A 26052-nucleotide genomic window follows, 5' to 3' on the forward strand; every position below is an offset into this window, starting at 1 on the left:
TATCGTCCAAGTACACCACCACAAAACGACCCAGGTACTCACGAAACACATCATTGACGAAGCGTTGGAAAACTGCAGGCGCATTACACAACCCGAAGGGCATGACTAGGTATTCAAAGTGTCCCTCGGGGGTATTGAATGCAGTTTTCCACTCGTCACCCTCCCTTATTCGAATCAAATTATAGGCCCCCCGGAGGTCGATCTTAGAAAACCACCGGGCCCCCCCAATCTGATCAAACAAATCTGGAATCAAAGGGAGCGGGTGTTGATTCTTAATGGTGATTTTATTTAGCTCCCGATAATCAATGCAGGGACGTAATCCACCATCTTTTTTACCTACGAAGAAAAATCCGGCCCCAAGGGGAGAACAGGAGGGACGGATGTGACCCTTATGTAAACTTTCCTTAATATAATCCCGCATAGCTTCCCTTTCTGGTCTAGACAAATTAAAGATACGCCCTTTCGGGTATTTAGATTCAGGAACCAAATCGATAGCACAATCGTATGGACGATGAGGGGGTAGTTCATCCACCGATTTTTCATCAAAAACATCACCAAAATCAGACAGAAACTCGGGGATCTCCCCTTCTAATGAAGAACATCCTGTTAGATTTAAAGAAATACAGTGAGCAGCACACCCGGGCCCCCATTGGACGAGCTCTCTGCTTGCCCAATCAAAAACAGGGTTATGCTGGGTCAACCAGGGCAAACCTAAAATAACATTGGAAGACAAATTGTCCATAACCAAAAAATCAAGACACTCCGAATGGATCGACCCCACTTTTACTTCTAGAGGAGGAGTGATATATTTCACTCTACCTTGAGCCAGTGGTGTAAAGTCCGCCCCAGTAATACTCAGCGGGCATTTAAGCTGAAGTGGACATACCTCCAAACTGGACCAAAACCCGGAATTAATAAAATTAGCGGATGCCCCTGAGTCCACATGGGCCATTCCCGAAATACACTTCTCACCCAAACATAGTGAGATGGGGACCATTAATTTATTCTTATCGAGTGGTACCTGTGCGCCTGAGTGACCCCCTCGATAGTCACTCAGGCGCTGGAGTTTTCCGGCGATGATCCAGGCTTGGAAGTACATTCCCGAACTCGATGTCCAGCTTTGCCACAGTACAGACACAGATTATGTTGCATACGATGGGCCCGTCTAGTTTTCGCATCGGTAGCCCCGATCTGCATGGGCTCCTCCGGAGGTGGTAACGGGGAAGGAGGAGGTTTAGAAGGAGACAGAAAAGAGGTAGGGGTTTTACAGAGTTCAACGATTCCTTTCTCCCTACGTCTGTCCCGCGTACGACGGTCCACCCTGATGGCTAACGTCATGGTCTCTTCTAACGTTTCAGGGGGAGGATAAGCTACCAACCAGTCCTTTAGCTGCTCAGATAGGCCCACCCGAAACTGAAAGCGCAGAGCAGAGTCGTTCCAACCGGATGGGATACACCACTGGCGGAACTCTGCGCAATAGTCCTCAACTGGCCTTTTACCTTGTTTTAAGGATGTCAACTGTCGCTCGGCTACAGCAGTCCTGTCAGGGTCGTCATACAATAACCCCAAAGCTGAAAAGAAATAATCAACCGAGGTTAACTCTATGGCGTTGGGAGGAAGAGAAAATGCCCACTCCTGTGGTGGCCCCTGCAACAGTGACATGATAATCCCCACTCTTTGAGACTCGTCCCCTGAGGAGCGGGGACGTAGTCGAAAGAACAGTCTGCACCCCTCTCTGAAGGTCCGGAAATTCCTTCTATCACCCTTAAATTTTTCTGGGAGTTGTACCGGTGGTTCAGGGGGGGAAGGGGTGGTCATAGTAACTTGTCGGGGAGCAGCCTCCTGCTCCTGAACCCGCTCAGCAAGGCTCTGTACCATAGTATTTAGGTTCTGCATTTGCTCCAACAATGCTTTCATAGGATCCATAATAGAAATCCTGGTGCACGTCACGAAACTGTACAGGCTGGCTATTCTGTCACGATCGGCAGGTGAAGACAACACACTCGACAGTGGGCCCTAAATCTGACCCCACCCACTGTCACCTGCCTACTTGCCTCAGTCGACCCTAGGCGGTCGCGGACAACCACGAAGACAATCCCTATACTGTATACGTGCAGAACATAAAACGCAGACAGACAGACAAACAAAATGCGGAAAGTCAACTAGCCGAGTCAGGAACCAAACGAGCAACGCAGTACAAAATCAGAACCGAGCGGAGAGTCAGGGGACAGGCAAAAGGTCAGAATCCAGGCAAGACAAAATGGAAAAGGATAGGACAGAATACAAGGGACTGGGGAGCTGGGATCAGAAACAACTAATAGCCAGCGATTAGAGGCTGACACTGCAAACACTTTATACTGGATCAGGAGCCCGGACCAAAGACTGATTGGTCCGGCCTCCTGAATCCAGACACATAGCAGCTGGTGCGCTGCAGGCTGAGTGGCAGAGCGATCCGTCACTCAGCCTGAGCTCAACAGCACTCAGCTGCTTGGCCGGGCGACGTACACTAACGCGAGACCCGCGGCTTCCCTGGTTACTAGGGACGCCGTCGGGTCTCCGTGACGTCACCCGGCTCGGCCGAGGAGGACGGCGCTGCGCTCCAGCCGGACCAGACGACGCTGGAGCGCGGTCAGGTAAGTTACTGACAGTATCCTCTTGTGATGGTCTCCTGCTCGGCCAAAGATGGAGACATAAATAATAATGTAAATTTGTATTAGATTATAATTCACCATTACTATCCTACAATTAACTAAAAAGTGAACTAAGTGCAGCATTCGTCATATACAGCTCAGCTACATGTACATTACACACATACAGCTCAGCTACATGTACATTACACATATACAGCTCAGCTACATGCACATTACACATATACAGCTCAGCTACATGTACATTACACATATACAGCTCAGCTACATGTACATTACACATATACAGCTCAGCTACATGTACATTACACACATACAGCTCAGCTACATGTACATTACACATATACAGCTCAGCTACATGTACATTACACATATACAGCTCAGCTACATGTACATTACACACATACAGCTCAGCTACATGTACATTATACATATACAGCTCAGCTACATGTACATTACACACATACAGCTCAGCTACATGTACATTATACACATACAGCTCAGCTACATGTACATTACACACATACAGCTCAGCTACATGTACATTACACACATACAGCTCAGCTACATGTACATTACACACATACAGCTCAGCTACATGTACATTACACACATACAGCTCAGCTACATGTACATTACACACATACAGCTCAGCTACATGTACATTACATACATACAGCTCAGCTACATGTACATTACACATATACAGCTCAGCTACATGTACATTACACACATACAGCTCAGCTACATGTACATTATACATATACAGCTCAGCTACATGTACATTACACACATACAGCTCAGCTACATGTACATTACACACATACAGCTCAGCTACATGTACATTACACATATACAGCTCAGCTACATGTACATTACACACATATACAGCTCAGCTACATGTACATTACACACATACAGCTCAGCTACATGTACATTACACACATACAGCTCAGCTACATGTACATTACACACATACAGCTCAGCTACATGTACATTACACACATACAGCTCAGCTACATGTACATTACACATATACAGCTCAGCTACATGTACATTACACATGTACAGCTCAGCTACATGTACATTACACATGTACAGCTCAGCTACATGTACATTACATACATACAGCTCAGCTACATGTACATTACACACATACAGCTCAGCTACATGTACATTACATACATACAGCTCAGCTACATGTACATTACACATATACAGCTCAGCTACATGTACATTACACACATACAGCTCAGCTACATGTACATTATACACATATACAGCTCTACTGTGTACACATACAGCTCAGCTACATGTACATTACACACACACAGCTCAGCTACATGTACATTACACATATACAGCTCAGCTACATGTACATTACACATATATACAGCTCAGCTACATGTACATTACACATATACAGCTCAGCTACATGTACATTACACACATACAGCTCAGCTACATGTACATTAAATGACTAAGCATAGCTCCGCCCACACAAGAGGCTTGTCACATGACCTTGATCATGTGACTGCTGATGTCACACCGTCCAAGAAGCCCATACACTCTAGGCGTTACCGTTACCGTAAGCACACGGCTCCTGTACAGCTCTGCAGGTGGAGGGAAGGAGCTGGGGGACAGCGGGAGGATTAACCCCTTCAGGACCAAGTTGGTTTTTGAGACTGCAGACAGATATTTTATTCTATTTGCTGGAACTTTTGATGAGTTGTGTTTACATTGTTTCCTCTTATATACATTCAGGTTCTTACACTACAGGATCCTCTGCTAATTTTCTTGACTAACCAATTCAGGATGAAGCAAGACAGAGACAAGATGGCCGAGAGGATAATAACCCTCACCCTACACATACTCTTCCTGCTTACTGGGGAGGTGAGGGATTCTGGGAGTGATGTCATCATGACATCATTCTTATCTATGGAATAACAGATAGGACTGGAGAGGTGAGGAATTCTGGGAATGATGTCATCATGACATCATTCTTATCTATGGAATAACAGATGGATAGGACTGGAGAGGTGAGGGATTCTGGGAGTGATGTCATCATGACATCATTCTTATCTATGGAATAACAGATGGATAGGACTGGAGAGGTGAGGGATTCTGGGAATGGATGGAGTGATAGTAATGTGTCTCTCCATACACAGGATTACACAGTAGTGAAGAAGTCCTCTAGTGGGCGCTGTGGGGCCCCTGGGTGTGAAGGATGGGGAAGAACCCTGAGCCCAATCCCGGGGCCCCTGATACATGAGGAAATGGAGGAAGAGAAGATCCTAGAAGTCACCAACAAGATGGTGGAGCTGCTGAGTGGAGAGGTGAGACTGTGGCTGCTGGGAATGCTGGGACATTATACAGTAACACCACTGGAGGGGGGGGGGGGATGACTGTGTGACCATTGTGTGTGTCAGGTTCCTATAAGGTGTCAGGACGTGGCGGTCTATTTCTCCATGGAGGAGTGGGAGTATGTAGAAGGACACAAGGATCAGTACAAGGATGTGATGCTGGAGGATCAGCAGCCCCTCCCATCAGCAGGTAATAGACAGGACTATATACACACCTCCTCTCTGTATTATCTGGATGGAAAGAATGAATTCAGTCTCTGTATGTGTTCCCTCCAGTCAGATCCAGTAAGAGAACAGCACCAGAGAGATGTCCCCGTCCTCTTCTCCCACAGGATCAGGATCAGGTAGATGGAGATGTTCCCTATGATCTGTACATCCCACCTGACTTCTCCTACTGTCTGATGACTTTTACAATATTTCTCTCACATCTCATGAATCAGGGGGAAGATGGGAACAATATTAATGCTCCAGAGACAGATGTGAGTAGTGATGAGCAGTATAAGGAGGACATCACTACAGGTAACCGCCCAGGTGAGTAGTGACCACTAAATGCAGAGAACAGTCACACATTCTCCTCAGTCACCGGCTGTAACTATTCTGTGTGGAATATTATAAGTTCTGTGTCCTGTCAGTTTTCCAGCTATATAATCATTCAGCCTAAATTCTAATATATACAGCACAGTCCCAGCGGACAATATATCACTCTCAGGGCCCTATTCCACGGGATGATTCACATAATCGTTAACGATAAATGATTTCAAATGACCACTGTTGCGAATGGCCTGAAATCGTTCAGCCATAAACATGGAACGATAATCATTACTTATGATCATTCTTGCGGTCGTCTTTTTGTCGCTCTTGCGTTTGTTGCTACTGCAAACGACCGAACGACGTCTTATTCAATGTGAACGATTTGCGAAAGAGCAACGATAAAAATAGGTCCAGGTCTTATTAAACGATCAACGATTTCTCGTTTGTCGTTTAATCGTTAACTGCTATTTAACCAAACGATTATCGTATAGATCCGAACGATGTAAATATAATTAGAACGATAATCGGCCCATGGAATAGGGCCCTTAGTCTCATGCTGCTGCATCTATAGTGACTGTCCTCATCTTACAGCGCACCTGTAATGTTATGAAACATTTTTTTAACAAAAATCGACCTGGTTTGTAATCACAAGCAGTTATGTAATATACTCACTTTAATTTAAAAACAAATATATACACTCACCGGCCACTTTATTAGGTACACCATGCTAGTAACGGGTTGGACCCCTTTTGCCTTCAGAACTGCCTCAATTCTTGGTGGCATAGATACAACAAGGTGCTGGAAGCATTCCTCAGAGATTTTGGTCCATATTGACATGATGGTATCACACAGTTGCCGCAGATTTGTCGGCTGCACATCCATGATGCAAATCTCCCGTTCCACCACATCCCAAAGATGCTCTATTGGATTGAGATCTGGTGACTGTGGAGGCCATTGGAGTACAGTGAACTCATTGTCATGTTCAAGAAACCAGTCTGAGATGATTCTAGCTTTATGACATGGCGCATTATCCTGCTGAAAGTAGCCATCAGATGTTGGGTACATTGTGGTCATAAAGGGATGGACATGGTCAGCAATAATACTCAGGTAGGCTGTGGCGTTGCAACGATGCTCAATTGGTACCAAGGGGCCCAAAGAGTGCCAAGAAAATATTCCCCACACCATGACACCACCACCACCAGCCTGAGCCGTTGATACAAGGCAGGATGGATCCATGCTTTCATGTTGTTGACGCCAAATTCTGACCCTACCATCCGAATGTCGCAGCAGAAATCGAGACTCATCAGACCAGGCAACGTTTTTCCAATCTTCTACTGTCCAATTTCGATGAGTTTGTGCAAATTGTAGCCTCAGTTTCCTGTTCTTAGCTGAAAAGAGTGGCACCCGGTGTGGTCTTCTGCTGCTGTAGCCCATCTGCCTCAAAGTTGGACGTACTGTGCGTTCAGAGATGCTCTTCTGCCTACCTTGGTTGTAACGGTTGGCTATTTGAGTCACCTGTTGCCTTTCTATCAGCTCGAACCAGTCTGCCCATTCTCCTCTGACCTCTGGCATCAACAAGGCATTTCCGCCCACAGAACTGCCGCTCACTGGATGTTTTTTCTTTTTCGGACCATTCTCTGTAAACCCTAGAGATGGTTGTTCGTGAAAATCCCAGTAGATCAGCAGTTTCTGAAATACTCAGACCAGCCCTTTTGGCACCAACAACCATGCCACGTTCAAAGGCACTCAAATCACCTTTCTTCCCCTACTGATGCTCGGTTTGAACTGCAGGAGGTTGTCTTGACCCTGTCTACATGCCTAAATGCACTGAGTTGCCGCCATGTGATTGGCTGATTAGAAATTAAGTGGTAACGTGCAGTTGGACAGGTGTACCTAATAAAGTGGCCGGTCAGTGTATGTATATGGCTAAATCAATGTTACACATAACTGTGCTCGGTAATGACTGACTGTAAAGTTCAGTGAGCACTATAATGCCCAAATGATTGTAACTAGAGTCGAGAATTTTTCTATGATTGAGTTCATGACCCCTCATGAACTTTGCATTTTTTTTCTTAGTTTAAATGAAGACAACAAGACCTCATGGCCCTTTATTCCCACCACTATTCAGCGTAGACGGTTTGGCCCTATATTCTCCCAGTATATTATAGCTTATACAGAAACTGACGGTAACTCCAGATTAACAGATGTAATACTTTGCCCTTTGTCGCTGTGACGTCCCTTGTTCGGGGAGGGTCATCCAGAGAGCTGTTTGGAAGGTTCTGACCACTTACCAAGGACACATGTAGCCAGGGGCCGGCCGGGGTGGGGACCTCACTGCACCACGTGACTTATGCAGAAAATGAGAGAAAAAGCCGTGATCTCCCCCAGTAACGCCATGCTGGTTGGCGTCCAGCAGGTTATCGGTATGTAGGGGGTCTATAGTCCTGTTTTTTATTTGAGAAGAGTTTCCATTACTTTTACTACTAAGGACGTCATCTCCCCGGCCTCCAGCTTCTAGATTCTTCTCCCTGACACTTCCTGTGGAAGGGAACAGATCTGATCATTCTTATTATGTTACATAAAAAAGAGTAACTTTCCATGTCTGCAATATGTTTAAGCTTCTATTACTGGGAAATAAGAGAAATGGTGTTTTCTCCTTTGCAGATGATTCTACCAGGAGCTCAGGGGGACATCAGATCTCCTCAGAGGATCATATCACACAAGATACATATGAGGAGCCGTCCACTATCCCAGATACACCCTCAGCCCCTCACAGCAAAGATCTCTCATCTCATCCTGTTATACAAGTCCCATCTTCTGCTCCATCACAGCAAGCTGACATTTACAGAGAAGATGATGAACATCAAAGAGAAAATACAGGAAAGCCTCAGTTTTCACATTTACAACATGAAATATGGTTTACTCACAAAAAATATCTTTCAGGGGAGAAGGCATTTTCATGTTCAGAATGTGAGAAATGTTTTAAAAGGAAATCAACACTTGTTGAACATCTAAGAATTCACACAGGGGAGAAACCATTTTCATGTTCAGAATGTGGAAAGTGTTTTACTCGGAAATCACATCTTGTTGACCATCAAAGAACTCACACAGGGGAGAAGCCGTTTTCATGTTCAGAATGTGGAAAATGTTTTACTGTAAAATCAAATCTTGTTGACCATCAAAGGACTCACACAAGGGAGAAGCCATTTTCATGTTCAGAATGTAGGAAATGTTTTACTCAGAGATCAAGGCTTGTGGAGCATAAAAACATTCACCCAGTGAAGAAGGCATTTTCATGTTCAGAATGTGGGAAATGTTTTCCTCACAAGTCAAAGCTTGTTACCCATGAAAGAATTCACACAGGAGTGAAGCCATTTTCATGTTCAGAATGTGGAAAATGTTTTACAGACAAATCAAATCTTCTTCACCATCAAAGAATTCACATAGTGGAGAAGCAATTTTCATGCTCAGTATGTGGGAAATGTTTTGCTCAGAAAGCAAAGCATGTTACTCATCAAAGAATTCACACAGGGGAGAAGCCATTTTCATGTTCAGATTGTGGAAAATGTTTTACTGACAAATCAAATCTTCTTCACCATCAAATGATTCACACAGGGGAGAAGCCATTTTCATGTCAAGAATGTGGGAGATGTTTTAAAAGGAAATCAAAACTTGTTGAACATCAAAGAATTCACATAGAGGAGAAGCCATTTTCATGCTCAGATTGTAGAAAATGTTTTACTCAGAAATCACATCTTGTTATCCATCAAAGAAATCACATAGGGGAGAACACATTTTCATGTTAAGAATGTGGGAAATGTTGTACTGTTAAATAAAATCTTGTTGACTATCAAAGAATTCACACAGGAGAGAAGCCATTTTCATGTTTAGAATGTGGGAAATTTTTACTAAGAAATCAAAACTTGTTAAATGTCAAAGAATTCACACGGGAGAAGATATTTTCATGTTCAGATTGTGAGAAATGTTTTGCGCAGAAAATGGCAAAAATCAAAGAACTCTCACAAGAAAGAAGTCACTTTAGTGTTCGTGTGATGTGACACACTGCACCAGGAGTATGGGAGGTCAGCTAGGTAATGATTTACACTGACACTCACTGTCCATATTAGCACAGAAAGGCTGGTCAGGCTGCCACCAGCTTCTCACTAATATATAATAATATTATATCGGGCCAGAAGCCAGCCCTGTAGTGGATAGCGTTAGCTCAGGAATACGGGCATGTGGGTTCATGGCTCGAGACAAAAGAACAGCCTCAGATTAAGTGGAATATTTAATTGCCTTAAAGTGGAACTCCGGATAAGAAAAACTTGTCTTCTATTAAAAATACATTAAAAGTTATATAGATGTGTCTATACAATGTATTACTTTATCTGTGCGGTTCTGCCACACAGGTAGCTGATAGAAATCCACGAAGTAAAAAAAATGGCCCCTTTGCCAATCCACATTGTCTCCTGCTCCTTCTGCTCTCCCACCTTAGGAGACAAATCTTCCATGCCTCTGTCTCACATGTGTGCGTTTGCTGAATATGCAGACAGGGGGCAGGGCGTGATGTCACAGGAGGCGCGGCTGGATCCCCCAATCCCCTGAGTGATTCACCGTCCCTGAATGGCCAGAAGCAGGTGCAACACTAAATTTACTGATTGTGATGGGTGGGGGGCTGTGATGGTCAGCTGAGGGAAAGTATTGCATTCTGGGAACTGATCAGGAAGGACAGAAACAAAATACAGAACAACCCCCCCCCCTTTTTTTACCCTCTACCTGGAGTTCCCCTTCAAGGGCGCACTAAACAACACACTATATACACAGGTAATAATATATACAAAGGTCAGATGCAAAATACAGGTGGTAGTACGAAGCAGTCTTAGCAGTAGGTCATTACCATAGATTGTGGATCTTGGTGGTAAAGCAAACACATGCTTAGTTTTAGGATCTTATGCGACATGTAGTCATGTCCTTCCCGGACAAATACCCCAGCCCCTTGTACATATAACACCCCCCTAGGTATGGGGCGGTCCCAGTTTTTCCCCTTAGGCTTACAGGAGAACCCATACAATCCCCAAAATGTGTCATAACTCCATAACACTGGGCCAAACATGGCTTCTCTTTCCAGCTAAGTCTACCCGGTCTGCGTATCCCCCTAGCCCGGGGTCCCAGAGAGGGGGGGGATCAGGCGGTTTTAATGTAATCTCTCACCTACAACTGTCACTGTTAGGGCAAAAAGACTTACGTCAAAGGGGAAGTCCAGCGGCGGGCAGGGGGGAAATGGATTACTAACTTACCTCTCTCCGTGCTCGCGGTAAGTGGTGGAACTAGCTGAGGGACCTCCGCCGGGCTCTCAAGTGGTGACAGATCACAACCCGGCTGATGGACTGGTCGCTCAGCCAGTGACTGGGGAGGGACTCCGCTCCTGTCAGTGATTGGCTGAGGGGCTAGTCCATCAGCCGGAACAGGCCTTTCCCTATCACAACTCGGAGGAAAATGCCTACCGGTGGGGGTAGGTGGTGAAGTAAGTTAGTACTTGTAATTAATTCCCACCACCGATTTTAAAATTTGAAGGACTTCTCCTTTAAATTGCAGATATCCATCTGTGCTTTCATGGTGGTGTAAACTACCTTGATTGTATGGTAAAAGTATTCTGAGGGAATTATCGAACCTGCTGATATCTCCCTGCAGCCGCGTACCTCATCTTTCTGGTGCCGGTCTATTTCCCTTGTCGGTCCTGCGGTTTTCAGGAACTTTAAGCATCATGTAAATGAGCTTGTTAGGAGCACTGGGGGCGTTCCTTATACCCCCAATACACTGTTCAACTTACCTGCTGCAGCTTCCTGTTACAGCTACCTAACAACCGACCTCATATATAATTGAATATACATAGGTAGGGGTGACCGAAGAAGGCGGCAGCGGGCTGGTTGAACGGTGCATTTAGGGGGTCTGAGGAACGCCCCCAGCTCTCCTAACAAGCTCATTTACTGCCGGACCAAGAAAATAAAACTGGCGCCAGAAAGATGAGGTACTCGCTGCAGGGAGATATCAGCAGGTTTGTTTGGAACATTTCTGGAGGTAATAGACGTCCATATTTTGATAGTTACGGGCAACTAAATTATTAGGATGTAACGGCCTGCACGTGGTGCTGAATATAGCCTGACTCTGCAGGTTGGATACAGCAGATAGGATAAAAATAAAAAATTTACACAGTTTGTAATCTACGGCGTCCATAAAGCAGCATGAAATCTGCTGCTGATCTGCAGGACAGACAATGGGGGAGATTTATCAAACTGGTGTAAAGTAGAATTGTCTCAGTTGCCCCTAGCAACCAATCAGATTCCACCTTTCATTCCTCACAGACTCTTTGAAAAATGAAAGGTGGAATCTGATTGGTTTCTAGGGGCAACTGAACCAATTCTACTTTACAGCAGTTTTTTTTTTTTTGTAATCAAAGTTTATTATAAAGATTTTTCAGATATCATAACAGGAAAAGAAGAAAGATTTAAAAATAGCAATGTCATGGTCGGGGAACAGTCCTTAGGAGGCACATGGTAAAAACTAAGAAAAGACAATAACATAACCATATACATGCACATCCAAAGTATGTCTACACACGAGAAATGTAAAACTGAGACAAGTGGCCGGCTTGTCAATATGTATGACCTGAAATGTCGCATCACCGACCATCATACTCATGGGGTATGACCTCTCCGGTCTGAGTCAGCAAACTATGCATTCTGACATCTGGGAGAGAAATATGCATTTGCACGAGAGTAGAAAAAAGGACAAGAGGGGTTTTCGGTAGGCGGAGACAGAGATAGAAAAAGAAGGGGTAAGCACAGAGAGAAGGGGGGATTAGAAGGGGGGGAGAGAGAGCAGAGAGAATCCCATGGGTAGGGACGGGAGCACCATGCCATCTCTAGGGCAACAGAGGGAAGAAAGCCTCTGTGAAAGCATTCATGCCAATCTTTGTGCAAAAAGTGGGCTTGCCTTATACAGAGTCCAGGGAAGCCACTGTTTCTCGATCTTAGAGCCCCGGGCCTGGTCTTCCGCCATCAGAGACTCCATTCTGAACAGAAAATCCATTTCATGTACCCACTCAGTAATAGTGGGTGGATCTGTGTCTTTCCAATGGCGGGGAATGACTGTACGTGCTGCTGTCAAAAAATTACGCAACAGTCCTTTCCTCACAGCAGAGACCGGGCCAGGTATCAAAGATAGCAAGGCCAAGCTTGGTGAGGGTGTGATGGCTTTGTCCGTGACCTGTGTGTAAATTTCAAAGACAGCCTGCCAGAATGGACGCAAGACTGAGCAGTCCCACCAAATATGCAACATGGTGCCGACCTCCGTGCCGCAACGCCAACATAAGTCAGACACCCCGGGGTAGCAGCGATGGAGTATCTGAGGACACCTGTACCACCTCGTCAGAATTTTAAAGTTTTTCTCCTGCGCCAGACATGCCGTGGGCATCTTGTGGGTCAGAGTGAAGATCTTAAGCTGGTCTGCTGCCGTTAGGGAGACCTCCAGTTCTCTTTCCCAAGCAGCAATATAAGAGAGATCTCTATCAGCCTCTCCTCCCAGTAGGATACGGTAGAGTTGAGAGATAGTTTTGCACGGCGGGGAAAACTGCAGCAGTATGGACTCCAGGTCGGTGGCGGCCGTCACCCTAAGTCCCTCCAGGAAGTGGAGTCGAAGGAAGGCCTGAAGTTGGGCATACTCCAACCAGGATAAGGCCTGCTCGGGTCTAGTCAGCCGAAGCTCTGAAAATGACGGTAAGGAGATAGCTCCACCAAGCACCTGCTGAATCCTGACACCCTCAGTTGCCGACCAAACCAAAAACCTATCTCGGCCACAAGCTGGCGGGAAGGCTGGATTATCGAATAAAGGGCTCATGATACCAGGCCGGTGTGACAATCCCAGGCGCGGCAGTGCATTGTCCCATACCCTGAGGAAGTCACCAGTCAAGAATGTAAATGAGGACAACGGAGGTCTCTGTATGGGCATAGCCCAAGGTAGCGATCGTAAAGCTAAAGGCGTCAATTCCGCCTCAATGCTGACCCACTGCTTTGTCTCGGGACCATGGAACCAGTCCACCACCCGTAACAAAACTGCAGCCCTGTGGTAGAGAGTGAGATCAGGCAAGCCAGCCCCACCCTGCTGTTTGAGGCGTGTGAGTGTTTTGTACTTTAGACGTGGTCTCAGAGAGCCCCAGACAAACTTTTTGATGAGTCCCTGGAGTTGCTTCAGGTATGAGAGGGGGATACGTATGGGGATCGACTGGAAAAAATATAAAAAGCGAGGCAATATGTCCATCTTAATGACATTCATCCGCCCAATCCAGGATAACTCTGGGCGAAGGTAGGACGTCAGCTCAGCCTTCGTCCAGGCTAAAAGAGGGAGAAAATTCAGGGCAAAAATCTGTGAAAGATCAGAGGGAACGTTCACCCCCAAATATTTGATAGCCTTGTCCTGCCACCGAAAAGAGAGAGTCACGTAACTGCGTCACCATGGTGAGGGGAAGAGAGACGTTAAGAGCCTCTGTTTTTGTATAATTTGCCTTAAAATTACTGACTTGGCCAAACCTATCAAACTCCCGGAGGATCGCTGGGAAAGAGACCAAGGGATTCGTCACGTATAGCAAAAGATCGTCGGCGTATAACGCCAGTTTGTGGTGAGAGCGGGGGAGCCGAATACCAGAGATATCCGCCGATGCCCGTAGAGCTACAGCAAGGTGCTCCATAGCAAGAATGTATAACATGGGCGGCAGCGGACACCCTTGTCGGGTGCCATTCGCTATGGCGAACGGCGCGGACAAGAGGCCATTGACTCGTACCTGCGCTGTTGGGCCATTGTAGAGAGCCATGATCTTTCCCAGCAATCCTTCGACAAGGCCGATCTGTTGCAGAGTAGCCCGAATGAAGGACCAATGGACCCGGTCGAATGCCTTTTCGGCGTCGACCGAGACCAGACAGGAGGGTATGGCCTTCTTTTGGACATGGGACATTAGGAGCAAAGTTTTGTTTAAGTTATCTCTCGCCTCCCTCCGTGGCACGAATCCCACCTGGTCTAAATGGATGATGGAACGTAGATGCAGCGCCAATCTGTTGGCTATCAGTTTGGAGTAAAATTTCACGTCCACTTTGATCAAAGAGATGGGACGGTAATTGGCGCATAGGGCCACATCCTTCCCAGGTTTGGGGATTACAACAATCGTGGCCATGAGGGACTGTGCCGGGAGGGGACAAGTTGGAGAGATGGCCTTAAGGACCTTAACCAGAAAAGGTGACAATTGTTGGGAGAATAATTTATAAAAGTGTGCCGTGAAGCCGTCCGGCCCCGGACTTTTCCCACTAGGGGTATCTTTTATGACTGCTGCCAATTCCGTTGTTGAGAATGGGCTGTCTAATTCAGTCGCCACATCCGCCCCAAGGGATGGAAGTTTAGTGGAGGAAATATAGGACTCCACTCTCTCTTGAAAGAGGGCCGGCGGCATATCTGCCAACGGGCCTCGTAAGTTATACAGGGAGTGGTAGTAATCTCTAAAAGACTCTACTATGTCCATTGGAGAGTGACAGGTACCTCGAGTAGGCGTGGTGATCGTGGGGACGTATCTATTTAAGGCTCTAGGGTGCAGGAATCTTGCTAATGCCGAGCCGCATTTGTTAGAGAATTCGTAGAAAAACCGGCGCATCCGCTCCCGAAAGCGCGCATACGTTTTATCTAAAAGGTGTTGAAGTTGGGTCCTGAGCTCAATTAATTCTGCTAAAACTTGGGGGACCCGCGTTTGTTTATGGGTAGTTTCTGCTACGTGGATTTTAGTCAGGAGTAATTTTATTTTGGCTGCGTGGTCTTTTTTTCAGTCGAGCCCCATGTTGCATCAAAACTCCTCTAATCACACATTTGAGTGCTACCCACTGCAAGGGAAGGGGGGTATCATCAGATGTGTGGTCGATGAGAAAATTATCAATGGCTTCCTTAATGTCTGCCTGACAGGCTACATCTTTTAGTAGGTTGGAGTTGAGGCGCCAGGACCATTCACGTGGGGCAGCATTGGGCAGAGGCAGGACCAGCGTGATAGGGGCATGATCCGCCCAGATCATCTGATCAATGGACGCCCGAGGGTGCCAGGCCAGCAAGTGGTGGTCTATGAGAAAGAAGTCAATTCGACTATGTGAGTCATGGACCGCAGAGTAAAAGGTGTAGTCCTTCACTCTAGGGTGCAGGATCCTCCACACGTCGACCAGTCTAGAGTCAAATAGTAGTTTTTTAAAGGAGCGTGATTGAGATGCTGACAATGCTGACCTACCCGAGGAGGAATCCAGTTCCCTGTCGAGAACCAGATTGAAGTCGCCTGCCGTGACCAGAAGTCCCTCCCCAAAGTCTTGTAGCTCTCCCAGGAACTTCCGTCCCGCTTGGATTTGCTGCTGGTTTGGGAAATAAAAATTAGCAATAGTGAAAATACGTTCAGCTACACGAATTTTAAGAAAGAGGTAGCGGCCCGAGGGATCTGCCCGCGAGTCCAACACAGAGGCCGGCAACGATTTATGCAGCGCTATGCTCACCCCCTTTGATTTTGTCTGAGTTAGTATTGTGATGCCATTGGGTATAGTATCTGGTAGGCAGGACAGGTACATGCCCTGTTTTAAAATTTGTTTCCTGTAATAGGAGTATGTGAACTCTTTGCTTATGCATATGATACAGTAACTGGGAACGCTTTTCCGGCATGTTGAAACCCCTGATATTGAGGGAGGTAAGAAGAAGGAAGAGGGAATGAGAAGGTGGGGGGGATTAGGAGAGAAGGTGAGGGAGTCAGCGGCCCACGCAGAATCCCCTTGACCCTACCCCTCCCACCACCCCCCATACAGGCCGACACACACACATCTTGAGAAACAACCCTGTAGACAAGAATGTCCAGGCACATTGTAAGGAGTGACATAAGGCTCAGTCCAGCCACATATATCTAATGACACCTCAGTCACACCATCAAACCAAGGGCACAGAGCATTGAAGCTAGGCAGCATATCCCTATATAAACATATACGCTAACAGGTTGGCACACAGCTGCCTCTCAAAGCTCCGGGCGACTGGGATACTGCTCTCGGTCTGAAGAGCGCCGTCTCCTCCTCCGATTCTGCATTGGGCGCTGCGGCCCGGGGATCCTTCTGCGCTGGGAGGGTTGCATGAGAGGAGGGAGCAGCGGCCAGTCAGTTATGGTGACCTGGGGTAATTGGAGCTCCTCCAGTAGGTGTGGTAGATCCTCTGGGGTGCGTAGGTAGAGAGTGCGGTTACCATGGCAAATCTGTAGTTGAAATGGATATCCCCACGAATATGGAATACTTTTCCCCCTCAGGAGAGCGAGCAGGGGGCGGAGTGCCCGTCGTTTTGCTAACGTGGCGCGGGACAAATCAGTAAGAAGCATCAGATTGGCCCCGTCAAAATCAATGGAGCCCGCTTCTCGCGCTTTGCGCATAATGTCCTCTTTAAGCTGAAAATAATGAATCCGGCACACTATGTCCCTCGGTCTCGTCGGATCAGTACTAGGTGGGCCCAGGGTCCGATGGGCTCGATCAATTTCCATGGGCGCCGTTGGGGGTCTGCCCAAAAGCGAGTTAAACACTCCCTGAAGTGTAGGAATAATATCTGGGGGCTTCACTGCCTCTGGTATGCCCCTCACCCGTATATTATTGCGGCGGTTTCTATTCTCCGCATCATCCGCCATATCAAATAAAATCTGTAGTTGCTGTGCATGTAAGTCTAACTGTTGCTGCTGGGAAAGCTGGGTAGTTTGCAGCTCAGTAGTAGATTGCTCCAGTGTATGCACTGTGGAAGTCAGGGATACCAAGTCCTCCCTCAGAGATCTTATTTCTGCTTTGCATACTGCTTCCATTCTCCCTATGTACCCCTCCATGTCTGCCTTTGTGGGGATGGCCGCCATTTGTGCCTGCAGTACCTGCAGCTCAGTCCTCTGAGGGGTAGCTGAGCCTTGTAGCGATCCGGCAGCCTGCTGTTGTGGGCTCTGATCCTGGAGCAGTGCAGAAAAGTCCTGAGAGAGCTCCATGGAAGCCGATGTGGCTCTCCCTAAATCCGGGGAGCCGCGCTGTGAGGCAGTCACTTCAGACCGGGCGGACATCTTGGTGCGGCCTTGTGGAGCCTGCCCGGTGAAGAAACGCTGAATGCCGCTGCGAGTACGGCCGGGAGTGGGTACCGGAGCAGTCGGGGACCGGGTGCGGGACTTCCCCCTCATGGAGGCACGTCTCTGCAGCTTAAAGACGCTAATGGCGCAGGTGAGGGCCGGTGGCAAGACGGAGCTCTCACTGTGCACCTCCGTTCGGCGCCATGTCCAGGCCACGCCCCCCTACTTTACACCAGTTTGATAAATCTCCCCCAAAGACTCTGTTAATTGGCTTTGCCGGAAAAAAAGAGAGAACAAGATGACGAAGTAAAATATAAGGCAGATACACTTATCATCCAAGCCTCCCATTACATCCCAGCTGCCGATCCCATCTAGTTGTTATCTTCCATAAGTTTCATCTACTGAATCCCCCGCACTATCTAGTCTGATGTTACATCCAGGAGCAGCACTAGTTTTCTTGCCATCTTGTCGTATCTTTGATAATTTGTTTTTTTTTTTACTATCCAACAACAATCATGTCATTTATTTACAGGTCTTTTATAGTACGGTGATCGACACCCTCAGCACTGACAGCGCCGCATATCCCAATCCACATAGCATACTGTTACACCTTGGAGATGATCTGCTGCTCGGCCAAAGATACCTCAAACTTGACGTGAATAATAATGTACATTTTTATTAGACTAAAATTCACTATTACTATCCTAATATTGCCTAAAAATTAGCATTCATGATATACAGCTCTACTGTGTACACATACAGCTCAGCTACATGTACATTACACATATACAGCTCAGCTACATGTACATTACACATATACAGCTCAAGGCTATGTTCACACTACGTACATTACATATATACAGCTCTAGGGCTATGTTCACACTACGTATACTTCAGTCAGTATTGTGGTCCTCATATTGCAACCAAAACCAGGAGTGGATTAAAAACACAGAAAGGCTCTGTTCACCAATGGCCCCATATAACAGTAAATAACGGCCATTATTTCAATATAACAGCCGTTGTTCTAAAATAACAGCAAATATTTGCCATTATATGGCGGCCATCCACTCAATTTCAGCATTGTGTGAACAGATCCTTTCTGTGTTTTTAATCCACTCCTGGTTTTGGTTGCAATATGAGGACCAGAATACTGACTGAAATATACGTAGTGTGAACGCAGCCCTACTGTGTACACATACAGCTCAGCTACATGTACATTGCACATATACAGCTCAGCTACAAAAAAGGGTTAATACAGAAGACAATTAGCTCTCTCCTTCACTACTCCTGCACTGATAACTCCTGACCTCTGCAGGAGCTCAGAGAACAGAGGTTATCAGAGTAGTCAGGCAGAGAGCTAATTGTCTTCAGTATTAACTTTTTTTGTTTTGCAGCATGTAAGAGAAAACTGGGTCACTTACACACTGCAGTAAACAAGAGGTTAAGCAAAAGGACACAGGAGGCTCTTATCTTCCCTGGGCCCCCTCCCTCCACGGTCCCATAGCAATCGCCTTCCCTGCCTCTATGGTAGCTACGCCACTGTACACAGCTCTACTGTGTACACATACAGCTCAGCTACATGTACATTACACATATACAGCTCTACTGTGTACACATACAGCTCAGCTACATGTACATTACACACATACAGCTCAGCTACATGTACATTACACATATACAGCTCTACTGTGTACACATACAGCTCAGCTACATGTACATTACACACATACAGCTCAGCTACATGTACATTACACATATACAGCTCAGCTACATGTACATTACACATATACAGCTCTACTGTGTACACATACAGCCCAGCTACATGTACATTACACACATACAGCTCAGCTACATGTACATTACACACATACAGCTCAGCTACATGTACATTACACACATACAGCTCAGCTACATGTACATTACACACATACAGCTCAGCTACATGTACTTTACACACATATACAGCTCAGCTACATGTACATTACACATATACAGCTCAGCTACATGTATATTACACACATACAGCTCAACTACATGTATATTACACACAGACAGCTCAGCTACATGTACATTACACACATACAGCTCAGCTACATGTACATTACACACATACAGCTCAGCTACATGTACATTACACACATACAGCTCAGCTACATGTATATTACACACATACAGCTCAGCTACATGTACATTACACACATACAGCTCAGCTACATGTATATTACACACATACAGCTCAGCTACATGTACATTACACATATACAGCTCTACTGTGTACACATACAGCTCAGCTACATGTACATTACACACATACAGCTCTACTGTGTACACATACAGCTCAGCTACATGTACATTACACATATACAGCTCAGCTACATGTACATTACACATATACAGCTCTACTGTGTACACATACAGCTCTGTGTACACATACAGCTCAGCTACATGTACATTACACATATACAGCTCTACTGTGTACACATACAGCCCAGCTACATGTACATTACACACATACAGCTCAGCTACATGTACATTACACATATACAGCTCAGCTACATGTACATTACACACATACAGCTCAGCTACATGTACATTACACATATACAGCTCAGCTACATGTACATTACACATATACAGCTCAGCTACATGTACATTACACATATACAGCTCAGCTACATGTACATTACACATATACAGCTCTACTGTGTACACATACAGCTCTGTGTACACATACAGCCCAGCTACATGTACATTACACACATACAGCTCAGCTACATGTACATTACACACATACAGCTCAGCTACATGTACATTACACATATACAGCTCAGCTACATGTACATTACACACATACAGCTCAGCTACATGTACATTACACATATACAGCTCAGCTACATGTACATTACACACATACAGCTCAGCTACATGTACATTACACACATACAGCTCAGCTACATGCACATTACACATATACAGCTCAGCTACATGTACATTACACACATACAGCTCAGCTACATGTACATTACACACATACAGCTCTACTGTGTACATTACACACATACAGCTCAGCTACATGTACATTACACATATACAGCTCAGCTACATGTATATTACACACATACAGCTCAGCTACATGTACATTACACACATACAGCTCAGCTACATGTACATTACACACATACAGCTCAGCTACATGTACATTACATATATACAGCTCAGCTACATGTACATTACACACATACAGCTCAGCTACATGTACATTACACACATATACAGCTCAGCTACATGTACATTACACACATACAGCTCAGCTACATGTACATTACACACATACAGCTCAGCTACATGTACATTACACATATACAGCTCAGCTACATGTACATTACACATATACAGCTCAGCTACATGTATATTACACATATACAGCTCAGCTACATGTACATTACACACATATACAGCTCTACTGTGTACATTACACACATACAGCTCAGCTACATGTATATTACACACATACAGCTCAGCTACATGTACATTACACATATACAGCTCAGCTACATGTACATTACACACATATACAGCTCAGCTACATGTACATTACACACATACAGCTCAGCTACATGTACATTACACACAGGGCTCTGCTGCAGGCATATATAACACACACATACACAGCTCTGCTCCACACACATCACACACAGACAGCTCTGCTGCACACACATCACTTCAGATCATCCAGCACAGCAGAGTCCTGCATACACTGACATGTGACTCCTCCTCCTCCATGTGACTGATCACATGACTGTGACATCATGGCAGGTCCTGGAAGCACACAGTAGATGCTATGTACAGTTGATGACATCACGCCCATGTGACTTGTGTGGGAGGAGCTTATGGTTTCCCAGTGTTTCTTAGCAGTAGTGAGGAAGCAGCCGGTCGGGGTCAGTCAGGACTGTGTAGCTGCAGGGTCTGTCTGTGTCCCGGGCTTTCTGTGAGGTAGAAGACGGCAGTAATGGCCGCGTGAGGAGTTTCTGGACATTGGAATTGGTAAGTTTTTCTTGTAATGTTCTGCAGGGTCAGGGGTCTGTAGTAATGATATGAGATGATCTGCGGAATTGGGTCTGTGGGAGCATTCTGCGATGTGCTGCAGCCGGGGTCTATGGGATTGCTGTTATGTACAGGTGCTATGTGCAGCGCTGTCCGGCCTCAGCTGCTGATTGGCTGAGCGGATATCTGAGGAGCCGGAGCCCAGAACTCCAGCTCAGTGTGTCAGGTCTGGTGAAGAAAGAGGATGTCCAATGGTGAGTATTAAAGGGGTAGTGCGGCGCTAAGAAATTATTCACAGAATAACACACATTACAAAGTTATACAACTCTGTAATGTATGATTATGTCTGTGAACGGCCCCCTTCCCCGTGTCTCCCAACCCCCGCACGTGTACCCGGAAGTGTGGTGCATTATACATACCTGTCTCGTGCCGACCCCTGTCCCCGATCTTCTGTGCCACGACGTCATCTTCGGACAGATGGCCGAAGCTCTCCGATCGTCCCGAGTGCCGGCCGCCCTCTGCCGTGTCATCAGATGCTCAGCCACGATTGGCGATCGGAGAGCGCCGGCCGGCCGAAGATGACGTCGTGGCACAAGATGGCGGACGGGCGCGACACGGATCAGGTAATGTATAATGCACCACACTTCCGGGTACACGGGCGGGGGTGGGGGGGACACAGGGAAGGGGGTGATTCACAGACATAACATACATTACAGAGTTGTATAACTTTGTAATGTGTGTTATTCTGTGAATAATTTCTTAGCGCCGCACTACCCCTTTAAGTATAAACTGCAAACCTACCCCCATGCCCGGTGGCTGTCCCAACCCTCTTGGGACTTCCTTCCTTGCACAAGCAGTGTGAGATCAGTCCGGCTCCCAGGGAGTACAATTGGGATGTAATTAGAGATGAGCGAACCGGGTTCGGGTTAGAGTCCATCCAAACCCGAACGTTCGGTATTTGATTAGCGGCGGCTGCTGAACTTGGATAAAGCTCTAAGGTTGTCTGGAAAACATGGAAACAGCCAATAACTATATCCATGATTTCCACATAGCCTTAGGGCTGTATCCAACTTCAGCAGCCACCGCTAATCAAATGCTGAAAGTTCGGGTTCGGATGGACTCCAGCATGCTCCAGGTTCGCTCATCTCTAGATGTAATGCATTTTCACTTAACCCCTTGGGTGCCAGACGGTAAGCAGCTATCTGTACAGATGCTACATACTGTAAGGAGCAAAACACTTGTCAAAATGATGGGTGTTCTGTTTTGATGTTTTGGTTTAAAAAAATGGTAAGCAAAATTTTTTTTTTTTTTTTTTTTTTGGAGTAAAAATATTTTTCACCTTTCTTTTCTTTTCTTTTTTTTTTTCTCTCTCTCTCTCTCTCAGGCTTAATAGTGGAAGCTGTCCCCAGTACCAGGTACTGTGAAGATCCGGGTGCCAGTAGTCCCACAGCATTAAAAAAAAAAAAAAACGCTCCTGTGGAGGACCAATATAGATTCCCCTTTCCATCCTGGTAGTACTAGTGTTGTTGTTTTTTTTTTTTTACCTGGCTGGTTATTGAAATGGCAGGACCCTACATGCTCCCCCCCCATTTCCGTAAAAAAAAAAAAGTAGGGTCCCCCCATTTCCATAACTAGCCAGGTAAAATAAAACAGCAGCTACCTAACTGCAGCATAGTAAGGTACTGTACAGGCCCAGTCATTACACCCGCTATAAGGGGCTGTACAGGCCCAGTCATTACACCTGCTATAGGGTCCTGTACAGGCCCAGTCATTACACCCGCTATAGGGTCCTGTACAGGCCCAGTCATTACACCCGCTATAGGGTCCTGTACAGGCCCAGTCATTACACCTGCTATAAGATACTGTACGGGCCCAGTCATTACACCTGCTATAAGATACTGTATGGGCCCAGTCATTACACCCACTATAAGGTGCTGTACAGGCCCAGTCATTACACCCACTATAAGGTGCTGTACAGGCCCAGTCATTACACCCACTATAAGGTGCTGTACAGGCCCAGTTATTACACCCGCTATAGGGTCCTGTACAAGCCCAGTCATTACACCCACTATAAGGTGCTGTACAGGCCCAGTCATTACACCCACTATAAGGTGCTGTACAGGCCCAGTCATTACACCCACTATAAGGTGCTGTACAGGCCCAGTCATTACACCCACTATAAGGTGCTGTACAGGCCCAGTTATTACACCCGCTATAGGGTCCTGTACAGGCCCAGTCATTACACCCACTATAAGGTGCTGTACAGGCCCAGTCATTACACCTGCTATAAGGCGCTGTACAGGCCCAGTTATTACACCCGCTATAGGGTCCTGTACAGGCCCAGTCATTACACCTGCTATAAGGTGCTGTACAGGCCCAGTCATTACACCCGCTATAAGGTGCTGTACAGGCCCAGTCATTACACCTGCTATAAGGTGCTGTACAGGCCCAGTCATTACACCCGCTATAGGGTCCTGTACAGGCCCAGTCATTACACCCGCTATAAGGTGCTGTACAGGCCCAGTCATTACACCCGCTATTAGGTGCTGTACAGGCCCAGTCATTACATCCGCTATAAGGTGCTGTACAGGCCCAGTCATTACACCTGCTATAGGGTGCTGTACAGGCCCAGTCATTACATCCGCTATAAGGTGCTGTGCGGGCCCAGTCATTACACCTGCTATAGGGTGCTGTACAGGCCCAGTCATTACATCCGCTATAAGGTGCTGTGCGGGCCCAGTCATTACACCTGCTATAGGGTGCTGTACAGGCCCAGTCATTACATCCGCTATAAGGTGCTGTGCGGGCCCAGTCATTACACCTGCTATAGGGTGCTGTACAGCCCACTTGGATTCAGTATTCTTGCACTGAATAAGTGATTTTCATGTGGGCTAATGTACTAGGTATATCTGCCCACTTTGAGGTCCATTAGCCCTTAATAGCTTACTTAGGCCAGTTTCACACGCACCACATCGTTAGGATTTCATGCTGCAAATTCCGCTGCGATGCTCTGTAGTGTCATTACCTATTAATCCAAATTCTGGCAGCATTTTCCTTCCACTACAAGAATGTAGCCCCCACCCATGTAACCCACCGCTGCCCGGCTACTACATTACCTGCCCACTTAACCCACTGCTGCCCGGCTATTACATTACCTGCCCACTTAACCCACCACTGCCCGGTTAATACATTACCTGCCCACTTAACCCACCGCTGCCCGGCTAATACATTACCTGCCCGTGTAACCCATTGCTGCCCGGCTAATACATTACCTGCCCATGTAACCCACCGCTGCCCCGCTAATACATTACCTGCCCATGTAACCCACCGCTGCCTGGGTAATACATTACCTGCCCACTTAACCCACCGCTGCCCGGCTAATACATTACCTGCCCATGTACCCCACCACTGCTTGGCTAATACATTACCTGCCCACGTAACCCACCGCTGCCCGGCTAATACATTACCTGGCTCCCTGGTGTCTCGCTCAATCAGTGGTTGTCGGGGGACAGTGCACTGATTGGCTGAGCGGAGCAGTCGGGCGCATAGACAGGTAATGTATTAGCCAGGCAGCAGTGGGTTACGCGGGCAGGTAATGTATTAGCCGGGCAGTGGTGGGGTACATGGGCAGGTAATGTATTAGATGGGCAGCAGTGGGTTACGTGGGCAGGTAATGTATTAGCCGGGCAGCGGTGGGTTATGTGGGCAGGTAATGTATTAGCCGGGCAGTGGGGGGTACATGGGCAGGTAATGTATTAGCCGGGCAGAGGTGGGTTACGTGGGCAGGTAATGTATTAGCCGGGCAGAGGTGGGTTACGTGGGCAGGTAATGTATTAGCCGGGCAGAGGTGGGATACGTGGGCAGGTAATGTATTAGCCGGGCAGCGGTGGGTTACGTGGGCAGGTAATGTATTAGCCGGGCAGCGGTGGGTTACGTGGGCAGGTAATGTATTAGCCGGGCAGCGGGGGGTACGTGGGCAGGTAATGTATTAGCCGGGCAGCGGGGGGTACGTGGGCAGGTAATGGATTAGCCGGGCAGCGGGGGGTACGTGGGCAGGTAATGGATTAGCCGGGCAGCGAGGGGTACGTGGGCAGGTAATGGATTAGCCGGGCAGCGGGGGGTACGTGGGCAGGTAATGTAATAGCCGGGCAGCGGTGGGTTACATGGGCAGGTAATGTAATAGCCGGGCAGCGGTGGGTTACATGGGCAGGTAATGTAATAGCCGGGCAGCGGTGGGTTACATGGGCAGGAGCTACATTCTCGCAGTGGAATGAAAATGCTACCAGAATGTAGGTTCATAGGAAATTACACTGCAGAGCATCGCAGCGGA

At 46.8% G+C, this 26052-nt stretch overlaps 1 protein-coding gene and 1 pseudogene across 1 annotated transcript; both read left to right on the plus strand.

Annotated features, from left to right (window-relative positions):
- Positions 1 to 26052, plus strand: part of LOC138786861 (zinc finger protein 585A-like) — a 154213-nt pseudogene that overhangs the window by 13460 nt on the left and 114701 nt on the right.
- LOC138786825 (gastrula zinc finger protein XlCGF26.1-like) lies at positions 8152 to 9865 on the plus strand. Its single transcript, XM_069963892.1, has one exon. The coding sequence runs from the start codon at positions 8152 to 8154 to the stop codon at positions 9346 to 9348; it is 1197 nt and encodes a 398-aa protein (XP_069819993.1). The 3' UTR covers positions 9349 to 9865.

Source organism: Dendropsophus ebraccatus, chromosome 3 (genome assembly GCF_027789765.1).
Source record: "Dendropsophus ebraccatus isolate aDenEbr1 chromosome 3, aDenEbr1.pat, whole genome shotgun sequence".
NCBI classification, from domain to species: domain Eukaryota; kingdom Metazoa; phylum Chordata; class Amphibia; order Anura; family Hylidae; genus Dendropsophus; species Dendropsophus ebraccatus.